General features: G+C 48.8%; 1 protein-coding gene across 4 annotated transcripts in view; it reads left to right on the forward strand.

Moving 5' to 3' along the window:
• Positions 1 to 12,054, forward strand: part of MAML3 (mastermind like transcriptional coactivator 3) — a 415,955-nt gene that overhangs the window by 396,765 nt on the left and 7,136 nt on the right. The window contains exons 3-4 of one of the 4 annotated variants that reach the window (XM_034661587.1): positions 5,835 to 6,092; positions 10,167 to 10,299. In XM_034661587.1, the coding sequence (XP_034517478.1) occupies positions 5,835 to 6,092; positions 10,167 to 10,299 (391 nt within the window). The remainder of the gene's footprint in view (positions 1 to 5,834; positions 6,093 to 10,166; positions 10,300 to 12,054) is intronic. The other 3 variants (XM_034661588.1, XM_034661590.1, XM_034661589.1) reach the window with 3 other exon arrangements.

The following is a 12,054-nucleotide window of genomic DNA, read 5'->3' on the forward strand; positions in this document are numbered from 1 at the left end:
GGCGGCGGGGGAGGGGGGAACAGGAGTCATGATTAAGCCATCTGCGGGGGGCGGGGAGCGCGGCGCGGGCGGAGCTGGCGCTGCAAGCCGGAGCGCCGGGCTGACACCACCATCTGCTGGGGCAGGGGGAGAACAGCAGCTGCTCCTTGTTCCTCCGACGAGGACCGCCCGCAAAAGGCTGAAGCCCGCGGCGTCCCCCCAGTTCTCCCCCAGGTCCCGGCACCCCGGCCCCGTCTCCCCCGGCGGCCTTTTGTGAGCCCCCTCCCCGCAGCCGGCGCTCTTTGGTTTCCCGCCAGCAACCCTGGCCCCTCTCACCCAAACACTACGCTTGTTCTTGAAAACACTTCAGAGAAATAAAGCTTCGCTACGCACAGATTTATAAATAAACAGCTGGCTGCTCTTGGGAGATATTTTTACCACAGCTGTTTTTTGAAGTAGAAAACGGCCTCTTTGGAGGAGGTAGGGCGTTTTTTACACCTCCTACCTCTCTCCAGCCCTTAGAAAATTGCTAAGATCTTTTCCCTGGAGAAGACGCTATGTAAAATGGGTTCATTGGTTTTGATTTTTTTTCCCCTTCCCTTTATTTTACCGAATAGTGAGAAGGTTTGGGGAGTAACGAGGGTCTATGTAGCCAATTGCATTTCTGAGGGGAGGCTACTGAGAAGGCAGGGGGGGGGGGTCGTTAGGCAGGGGGCGGGGTGGAGAACGAGCCAGTAATTAAAACTAAAAATACTGGATCATTTGGCTTCAAGGCATTACAGTTCTCTGATGAAAGCTCAGCCTGGTTTTCTCTAATTGCACACGCCCTGTGTGTGTCCTCCTTAGAAATAAGAGCGGTCGCTTGAAATCCTGAAATTCGACGGACTATTGCTCATTAAGCCCTCTTAGACTGGAGGTTAAAAGCTGCCACGTAATATGAAACAGTTAATGGCTTCAGCCAGCTCCATTTGTAAGGCTGGTCACTTGTGCGCTTCACACTTTGGAATACAGACTTGAGGCTGGGGCTCTCCGCGTCCCTCACCAGCTGCATTAGAGCTTGTTGGGAAAGTCCTAAAGGCCTATCAGCCTAGATTCAGGGATGTTTCTATGGAAGGCAAGCCTTTAAAATGCACACGGCCCTCCCCTCCCAAGGTCTTCAGGTCTTCCGGCCCTCCCCTCCCTAGGTCTTCAGGTCTTCCGCAAGAAACCCCAAGGCAAAAACCTTTGGAAGAGAATCATTTGGAGAAATCCATAATCCTGGGAAGTAAAACCCTGACTATCTCTTTGGGAAGTCCCCCCCCACTGTGCTTTTAAAGTATATCCCCCCCCCCAAAACGGGCCAAAAGTAGCTGGATGTGTCTACATTACCATCTCATTTCCCTCTCCCTTACTTTCCAGGGTGGAGAAAAGGCTAGGAACGCAACAAGTGACTACTTACCACTTCTGGGCATGCTCCCCAGCTACCCAGGGCTGGTCACACAGGACAAAAATATCTCAAAGTGCCCAAAGATAAACAGGGCCAGCCCAAGGCCAGCCCCCAGCCCTCTCATAAAACTAGCTGAGGCAAACTTAACTTCCCTTGGGTCTCATTTTTTTTCTCTCTCCTCCTTATCAAAACTGGAAAATATCAAATATATTGAAATACCCAGGGGGGGGGAACTCTGTATTCTGTATTTTTGCTGATTGGTTAACTGTTTATACTTCAATGTGAGTTCGTTTGTTAAAGTGTTAAGTCAATCAGCCATTTGTTTCTAAAGGTGGCAAGAAGCAGCTTTATCCCATCGGAAAGAAGGGCTTGGAAACAGGAAGCAAGTACTGGGGGGGAAGGGGAGACTGAAATATCTTGATGCCTGTGGGGGTCAGACCTAAAGGAAACTTCGTGGTAGTGTAAAGGTTCCTGGCATTTTTTAGTATAAGTTCTTTCTCACATAAATATTTCACAGCTGTCTGCTAATAATTGTCTACTGAGAAAATATACAAAGACGAAAAGGGTTTTGCAACAACATTTGAAAAATAGAACACAGTACACTTACGGGAGACACACCATATANGCGCGGCGCGGGCGGAGCTGGCGCTGCAAGCCGGAGCGCCGGGCTGACACCACCATCTGCTGGGGCAGGGGGAGAACAGCAGCTGCTCCTTGTTCCTCCGACGAGGACCGCCCGCAAAAGGCTGAAGCCCGCGGCGTCCTCGAGTCCCCCAGTTCTCCCCCAGGTCCCGGCACCCCGGCCCCGTCTCCCCCGGCGGCCTTTTGTGAGCCCCCTCCCCGCAGCCGGCGCTCTTTGGTTTCCCGCCAGCAACCCTGGCCCCTCTCACCCAAACACTACGCTTGTTCTTGAAAACACTTCAGAGAAATAAAGCTTCGCTACGCACAGATTTATAAATAAACAGCTGGCTGCTCTTGGGAGATATTTTTACCACAGCTGTTTTTTGAAGTAGAAAACGGCCTCTTTGGAGGAGGTAGGGCGTTTTTTACACCTCCTACCTCTCTCCAGCCCTTAGAAAATTGCTAAGATCTTTTCCCTGGAGAAGACGCTATGTAAAATGGGTTCATTGGTTTTGATTTTTTTTCCCCTTCCCTTTATTTTACCGAATAGTGAGAAGGTTTGGGGAGTAACGAGGGTCTATGTAGCCAATTGCATTTCTGAGGGGAGGCTACTGAGAAGGCAAGGGGGGGGGGTCGTTAGGCAGGGGGCGGGGTGGAGAACGAGCCAGTAATTAAAACTAAAAATACTGGATCATTTGGCTTCAAGGCATTACAGTTCTCTGATGAAAGCTCAGCCTGGTTTTCTCTAATTGCACACGCCCTGTGTGTGTCCTCCTTAGAAATAAGAGCGGTCGCTTGAAATCCTGAAATTCGACGGACTATTGCTCATTAAGCCCTCTTAGACTGGAGGTTAAAAGCTGCCACGTAATATGAAACAGTTAATGGCTTCAGCCAGCTCCATTTGTAAGGCTGGTCACTTGTGCGCTTCACACTTTGGAATACAGACTTGAGGCTGGGGCTCTCCGCGTCCCTCACCAGCTGCATTAGAGCTTGTTGGGAAAGTCCTAAAGGCCTATCAGCCTAGATTCAGGGATGTTTCTATGGAAGGCAAGCCTTTAAAATGCACACGGCCCTCCCCTCCCAAGGTCTTCAGGTCTTCCGGCCCTCCCCTCCCTAGGTCTTCAGGTCTTCCGCAAGAAACCCCAAGGCAAAAACCTTTGGAAGAGAATCATTTGGAGAAATCCATAATCCTGGGAAGTAAAACCCTGACTATCTCTTTGGGAAGTCCCCCCCCACTGTGCTTTTAAAGTATATCCCCCCCCCCAAAACGGGCCAAAAGTAGCTGGATGTGTCTACATTACCATCTCATTTCCCTCTCCCTTACTTTCCAGGGTGGAGAAAAGGCTAGGAACGCAACAAGTGACTACTTACCACTTCTGGGCATGCTCCCCAGCTACCCAGGGCTGGTCACACAGGACAAAAATATCTCAAAGTGCCCAAAGATAAACAGGGCCAGCCCAAGGCCAGCCCCCAGCCCTCTCATAAAACTAGCTGAGGCAAACTTAACTTCCCTTGGGTCTCATTTTTTTTCTCTCTCCTCCTTATCAAAACTGGAAAATATCAAATATATTGAAATACCCAGGGGGGGGGAACTCTGTATTCTGTATTTTTGCTGATTGGTTAACTGTTTATACTTCAATGTGAGTTCGTTTGTTAAAGTGTTAAGTCAATCAGCCATTTGTTTCTAAAGGTGGCAAGAAGCAGCTTTATCCCATCGGAAAGAAGGGCTTGGAAACAGGAAGCAAGTACTGGGGGGGAAGGGGAGACTGAAATATCTTGATGCCTGTGGGGGTCAGACCTAAAGGAAACTTCGTGGTAGTGTAAAGGTTCCTGGCATTTTTTAGTATAAGTTCTTTCTCACATAAATATTTCACAGCTGTCTGCTAATAATTGTCTACTGAGAAAATATACAAAGACGAAAAGGGTTTTGCAACAACATTTGAAAAATAGAACACAGTACACTTACGGGAGACACACCATATATTTAGTCTACGAGCAATTCTTCGGTGTGCGTTTAGCACCACCGACCGGCAGTCTGGGAAGGGCCTGGGCTAGTGGAAGGAATACTAAATTTAGACTCAAGATCAGTGTTCCAATCTTCCATTGGCTAAGTGTGACCTGGGCTACTGCACTAACTCCCCAGGTCTTCCTGGCCTCTGGTTCCCAGGGTGAGAGGAGTAATGGATTTTTGTTTGTTTTGCTCCTGGCATTTGTGTTGGTGGAGGGAGGGAAGAAGAGCCCCTGAAGATGTGGTTGCGGTATCTCGCTGCTGGAAAGAGAAGCGTGAATGACTGAACACCACACAACAGAGGGAAGGCCCACGAGCCCCGGCTGTGGGGAATCGGGTCCAGGACTGTGTCTCCAGGAGAGCCACAGATCAAACTCAACTGCATGTTTTGAGAGGACAGTCCCAGCCTGATGGGCTCTATCAGTACCAAAGAGGTAGCAAAGCAGAAGTAGGAAAAAATATTAAAATACAGTTTGGGGGGCGCCTGGGTGGCACAGCGGTTAAGCGTCTGCCTTTGGCTCAGGGCGTGATCCCGGCGTTATGGGATCGAGCCCCACATCAGGCTCCTCTGCTATGAGCCTGCTTCTTCCTCTCCCACTCCCCCTGCTTGTGCTCCCTCTCTCGCTGGCTGTCTCTATCTCTGTTGAATAAATAAATAAAAATCTTTAAAAAAAAATACAGTTTGGATACAAAAATATTTAAATAACTATAGAGTTATTCATATTCGTGTCTTACTATTTCGGTCTCATGATAGTACCTCATTCTATGACTGGAGATGTCCTTCTGTGTGGGCCCATTTAATTTGTGTTCATCTCAGACATCAGATCCTCTGTGTTCAGATTAATTACTTGAAACTTGAATGAGCTAAAAGGAACATTTGTGCAGAATATTCAATTTTCAGACAATATTTGCCATTACCAGGTGTGCTCGGTCTATGAGCAAGAAAGGAAATATCCAGAAGAAGAATCTCATGGTCACTTACCAACTCTTCCCATCAGCTGTTTTTCCCTGGTCTACACTGTCTGGCTGTTATGGGCTTCCCCTCTGAGCACATCCTCCAAGCAGTCACTAGATTCTGTGGGTAGTTTTCTACCACTTTACTTCCTACTCCTTAAGAACCAATCCTTAAAAGTTGCCATAATTTGACTGAGACAATTGTAGAATCAAAAGACCCAAATCAACCCCCACATTATAAATTGTCCCAGACATTGGAGGCTTGGTTCTATTTTTAAAGATGTCGGGAGATTACGTAGCTTTGTTCAGTGTAACACATTCCCAGTTCTCACCATCAACAACTCCCACTAAAGGATTTTTTTTTTTTACATATAGCAAAGCGTTCAAAAGTTGCAATTAATTAGAGCCATCAAATAGTAGATCTATTGATTAATAAATTCCAGAATTCTTCTGTAAATGTCTCTCCTACTAGCTAAGAAGAAGTCTATTTAGGCCAGGTGGCCAGTAAAGGTTAAAAGGTAAGGTGAGCCCAGCCTGAGGTCTTCGTCCCTTTCCTTTGGAGGAATGCAGAATATGAGCTGATTACCTGGTCTTTGTCCCTTAACCAGTCCCATCCAAACCAGAGCAGACTTGCTCTCAGATGTCCCAGAGCCATCCTCTATCACTGTCCCCCTGTAGCTCTCCAGTTCCACCGTGCTAAGGCCAGATTTGAACATTACGGGGTTGTTTCTGTGGGATAGAACGTGTGCCACTCAGGGCCCCTCGGGGCCACAAGCCAAGGCCTCTGCCCCATGCTTCCTTTCAGTTATGAAATCTGTGCATTCTCTTGTCTTCCTGTCCCCCCAGGAGCAACATCCCGTTGGACTGCCCCGGACCACAGGCCCCATGCAGTCCTCGGTGCCCCCAGGCTCAGGCGGCATGGTGTCCGCTGCCAGTGGCGCGGGTCCCGGCTTCCTTGGCAGCCAGCCCCAGGCAGCCATCGTGAAGCAGATGCTCCTGGATCAGCGGGCCCAGCTGATGGAGCAGCAGAAGCAGCAGTTCCTGCGGGAGCAAAGGCAGCAGCAGCAACAGCAGCAGCAGCAACAGCACATTCTGGCCGAGCAGGTAACAGGATGCATTTATCCAGCGCCTGCTGTCTGCAGCAGAGTTCCAGGTCATGTCCTCTGTCAAGAGAGTCACAGTTGAGCATTTCCCGGGATCACAGGACAGCCTGCAGAATTTAGACCTTTCAGTTAGGCTTTTTCTCAGAATGTATGAGTTTGTTCTTCAAAGACGGGCTTCAGCCATCCATTTGAAGGCCCATTTGCCAGAGACTTTTCTTCGATTCAGGCCTGATTCCTTTTCTTCTGGTTTCTGGTGCAGGGGTCTGTGCCATCAGTGTGGGGGTTGGGAGGCTGCCTCCCATTCTTCGTAGACGCTAATATTTCTAGTATGAAGAGAAAAAGAAAATAACTCAGAGAACTTTGTTTCTTGAAGGAAAATGTCAGGAGGAGGGATTGAGGAGAATTCTACAGAATTGGTCATGAACAATGGGACAGGAACAATAGAAGAAGAATAGGGCCCACAGAACTAGCTGGAAACCTGAACTCAGGGTCACAGAAAGGGTACAAACTTAAGAAAATTCCCAACAGCTTTAAAACAGCTCAAGAAATCTTTGAGTTAAAGGAAGGCCTAACACAAATAAAGCCTTACCTTAGGCATCTTTGTCCACCCTTGCCATATAATTCCTCCAGCTTTGAAAGCAAGCCTTCCCTGAGAGCTGCTTCTGTGGGTTTCAGTGTTTTGTTTCTCAAGACGCCCATGCCTGATTCAGTGTTATCCCGGGAAAGGCCTGAGGCCTTCCATAAGAGATCCCTAGCTGGCTCCTGTGGGGTCTGCATGGGGCAGCTCTCTGATTACAGGAGGTAGGTGTGAGGTTGTCATGGGAAGCTTAGAGCCCACTGGAGCTCTGCCTGACGTTTCCCCTTCCAGAATGTTCCTAATACAATCAGAATTTTGGAAATTTATCCAGCATCCTTCACTATACACACACACACACACACACGCACAAGATACTGTGTGGGATGCAGCCATGTTGAGGTCCCTATGAAGACAGTGGTTCAGAGTAACACCAATCATCCCCCAAATAGAAAAATTGTACTGTTGAGCACAGTTCACTTATGTTCCCTTCTTTGCTTCGGTCCTGAGCAGCTGTGTAATTATCTCCCTTTTTACCAAGGTCAGTCAGCCGCCTGGCAGCCCTTGTACAAACAAACCTCTCTCCCTCTCACCCTGCATAAGGTGTGTGACAAGACACCATGCTAATATCTCTCAGGCAGTGATAAATGGAGCTGCCGAGGGGAAGCGAGGCTTAGGGCATCCTCTCCGCAGCCAATCCCAATGAGTTTCAGGTGCGCCTGATACCTCGCGCGCTGGCCTTTGATGTGTGTGCTGTGACCAAGGCTCAAATAGGAGACGGGGTGACCAGCTAGAATGGCGTCGTGCCCGCCAGGGGCGTCCCCCTCGGCGAGGGCGGCCACACCTCAGGGAGCTAGGAGGGAAACGGAAGAGTGGATGAAGAAGAGCTGCCACGGGAGGGTCCCCCGACGGGGCGCTGAGAGAACAGGGCACGCCTCAGAACCCAGGACACACAGAGATACAGGGCTCCTTGGAAAAGATGGCGGAATGGGTGTAACTCCTTAGCAAGTTGTGGAAACTGAGCCATGAAGAGGGACCAAGGAAAGAACAGTTTTACTCAGACTCAAAATATGTCCCATCTTTTGCTTGTGGTATGCTCCTGGAAAAACCTCTCACCCCCTCTCTTCATCCACCAGGTTGGGCTTAATAATTTCCCAGCCTTTCTCCTCTAACTGCTTTAAGAATCACGTGGAATAATGCGTGTAAAATTCTTTAGAAGCTGTAGACATGTGTGTGGGGACCTGTCATGTGACCCTGGTGTCATGGAGTGTGACATGAGAGCTGCGACCACAGGTGTGAGCCCCAGTGGGACTAGCCCAGAAGTGAGGCTGGGAGCGTGTCAGCCCCACATCTTACCTGTGCCCGGAGACAGAGCAGATCAGCGCAGCCTCTCAGGGGGTCACAAGTGGTGAGCTGTCAGCTTTTTGTTTTGAGAATGAATACTGCCAACGCCAAGCTGACTTTCCTGGGCTCTGCAGCAGCAGTGAAAGTGCCCTAAGAATTTCAATCTCGAAAGCAGAGTATTAGAGATCCTGGGATTTCCTAAAGGGACACGTGAGGGAAAGTCAGAAGGATTTGCCATCTTGCCTGTCTTTGGGAACTTTAAAGGATTCTAGTGATTTAAGAATCAGAGAGGGTTGAAAACAGGTGTGAATTAATGTTTGATCCTTACTCTCAAAGAGCACGGAGCAAGTCATCTCTCCTCCATTCACAAAGGTCCCACAGAACCTAGAATTTTAGATCTGAAAGAAATATTGGTGATCATGAAGGCTTTTGTATTTTACCTGTGAGGAAACTGAGGCCAGGTAGCTCATGGGATTTATCAGAGATGGCAGAGCTTAGAGAGGCAGAGCCGGGGACTGGAACTGGAGCCCCACCCCCACCCCACCCCAGGCCACCCCAGGGCTTATTCCCAGTGGGCAGTAGGACACTTAAATTCTTACATAATATGAGAAGTTTGTCTGAGGAGAAGCTTTAAGTGCTCAGTTTCCTCTCAATAATGCCCTTCTATTGCTGCCTAAAAGATTAGCATGGTTTCTTGTCTACACTTTATCTACACAATTAATTAATTTCAACAGTTTGTGCAAAACACCCTGGTAGGCACCACAGGCTGGGGTGAGCAGAGCAGAGGCTTTTCTTTTCTTTGGTTGCCGGAGTGCTGGCTGGCCTTGTGCAGAGAGAGAAAAGAGAAAAAGAAAGAGAAAGAAAATTATAGAGCTGCCCAGAAACAAAAACAAGAGGAAAAAATAGAAATAAACACATGTGTTAAGAAGTGGTCAATGTGTGTTATTTTTGTAATGAACACTTGAAAGAGCAGGGCCCTTGTTGTGTGTTCTTTATAAGCTGAGCCGATGGAAGGTGCGCCATGAATATTCAGCAGGGGCAGGAGGAGGTAATGAGGAGCCGAAGGTCACGCCCCTACTTGACGGCAGACCAGGAACTCAAACCCCTTTCCCTGCTCTTTCCACCTCGCTCTCAGTTTCTTTCCCTTTTCACACACAGCGTGGTAATGATCATAATAGCCTTTCCAGTAGACTGGTGCCAGCGCCGGCAGCACAGAACCCCCGGGAGTGGAAGAAGAAAGAGGAAATCGCCAGCCTCCCGGCTCCTGGTACAGTGGAGTCCCACGTGGTTTCCTGAAGGCACTAAATGCTGTGTATTGTGCTTGCGGGGGAGTATCCTCCAGGCGGTGTGGCCTCATGGGATCCGATGAGCCTTTTTTTTATAGCCCCTGAGAATCCCAGCTTCCTGTACCGGAAGTAGCTCTTTAGGTCTTCGAAAATGAGTTGCTTGTCCCTTGAGCTGGGACCCAAAATGCTGAGCGAAACCTGCAAGCTGATGGTAGGTAGTCAAAGTCAAAACCACCTCCCGCAGTGCACACGCCTCACGGGCCAGCGGGTCTGCTGGACGCTCCCCGAAAGGCACGGACGAGGATGTTCCTAGCAGCGGTAGTTGTGACAGCCAAAAACTGGAAACTCTGAAGGCCCTAGGAGAATAGGTAAATAAGTCGTGGTCTAGTCATCCATGTGACGGAATACTACTCAACAGCGACAGTGAACAGACCACAGCTACGTGCATCCACATGGACGAATCTCGTAAATACAGTGATGACCGCAAGAAGCCAGACACCACAGCCAGACTCCACTACGTTGCATAAATCCACTTACACGAAGTACAAAAGCAGACATCACTAGTCTGTGCTGTTAGGTCAGGAGAGCGGCCCCTGGCCTGATGAAGTGGTTCCCTGGGGTCAGTAATGACTGGAAAGGGGCATGCGGGGCTCCAGGCAGAGTTCGGTTTCTTGATCTAGATGCTGGTTACCGGGAATGTGTTCGCTTTGTGAAAACCCATCAAACTCAGGCCTTGTGCACCTGCCTGGATGCACCTTATTCCTCAACACAAAGTTTAGTGTTGGAAAAAACTGCCTTCCTCAAAACTGCCACCATATTTCATTGCCTCTCCCCATGTCACCTCCCTGCCCTTCTTGTCCTGTCGTTCTAGCAGCTGCAGCAATCCCATTTACCACGCCAGCACCTCCAGCAGCAGCGGAATCCATACCCAGTGCAACAGGTCAATCAGTTCCAAGGTGAGGCCAGTGTGCCCTCTTCCGTTCTATGCCATCAAGCCGTGACATGTAAGTGCGAGTGTCGCCAGGGGCATTGCCTTCTGTGCTGGGCTCGTGTTCAGGTAACATGAAAAATGTTTAAAGTGAGGGTACCAATCTGTCAGAATGCATTTTTGGAGTCCTCTGCTGTGCCAGGTATTAACTTTTGGGTGGCTGGGTCCCAGAAAGGTCCTGGTTGGCCCCAGGATGGGTCAAAGTGGCCGGGGTGGGGGCAGGGCTGGGATAGCCGTTCTTTACCAAAGATACGGAAGTATTTCAATAGTTTAATAGCCAATAAGGGCATACTGGTGCCTGGTTGGTTCCATATCAGTCTTCTCTACGCCTGGGTCATCGTCTCAGTGAGCACAGGAGGAACAGTCCTGTGCCACATCCCTCTTGCTAACCCCACCATGTCAGCTGGCCAAAGCCCTCACTTCCAATGACTGACATGGGAGAATGGCTTGCAGCGGCCCCCAATCTCTGCTGAATCTAGAAGACGCATGGGCTTTGAGTCTGGGCTATCTTGATCCTGCTGCCCTTTGCAGAAATCCTGACCCGTGACCCAGTAGCAATGGGCACATTGTATGCTCCATGTTGCCATACATTTATGTAGTCCAAAGTCCACTCAAATATCAGTCCCTTCCACCTCCAATACAGAAAGCCCCTGAGGGTCTTGTATGGGGTAGAGGATGAGCCTGAAGACCCTTCCCAATCTCATCACAGGAGTTTTCAGGGGTCATCTACTAGTGGAAATCCTAATTCCCATCCTCTGCCCTTTTCGTGGGACCTAGATCCTTCGTCCAAATTTCTCAAGTGTTACCTATGACTTCGAGAATCTGCCAGAAGCTATGACGTCCCTTGCACATAAATATGCATATGTGTAAATGTATACAAACTTTGTGTGGTGTTGCACAAGTGCTGCCCTTCTCAATGGACAGTGAGTGAAAAATTCATGATGTAGGGTAGCATTTTCCAATCTTTGGGTTGCAACACATAAGTAGGTTGTAAAGACAATTTAATGGGTCACGACCAACATAGAATAGTGGGGCACCTGGGTGGCTCAGTCAGTTGAGTGTCTGCCCTTGGCTCAGGTCATGATCCAGGGTCCTGGGATCGAGTCCCACATCGGGCTCCCTGCTAGTCTGCTTCTCCCTCTCCTGCTGTCCCTGCTTATGCTCACTCTCCCTGTCAAATAAATAAGTAAATCTTTAAATAATAATAAGAAAAGAAATAGAATAGAAAACAATTATCAGGGGCACCTGGGTGGCACAGCGGTTGAGCGTCTGCCTTCGGCTCGGGGCGTGATCCCGGCATTGTGGGATCGAGCCCCACATCAGGCTCCTCTGTTACGAGCCTGCTTCTTCCTCTCCTACTCCCCCTGCTTGTGTTCCCTCTCTCACTGGCTGTCTCTGTCTCTGTCAAGTAAATAAATAAAATCTTAAAAAAATAAAGAAAAAAAGAAAAAAGAAAAAAGAAAACAATTATCAGCATATATCATAATAGGGAAATTTTTGTTTCTGTCGTAAACCTGCATGTGTATATACTGGAGCACATGCTGTGAGTAGTGGTTTTAGAGTCTGAAAGCCACTGGTGTTCACTGCCGGACTCACTGAAGATTGCCTGTGAAAACCCTGGGGCTTGAGTGGCTACCTCTCCCTTACACCCTGGAACACATGTATCATTTCAGAACCCTTTGGACTTGACCCAGGGAAGAACAAAAGGAATGAAGCTGTGCACAGGTGTTCTGTGCACTAAATTAGCGTCATCATTCTATGAAGAGTTCTG

Source organism: Ailuropoda melanoleuca, chromosome 5, assembly GCF_002007445.2.
Source record: "Ailuropoda melanoleuca isolate Jingjing chromosome 5, ASM200744v2, whole genome shotgun sequence".
NCBI classification, from domain to species: domain Eukaryota; kingdom Metazoa; phylum Chordata; class Mammalia; order Carnivora; family Ursidae; genus Ailuropoda; species Ailuropoda melanoleuca.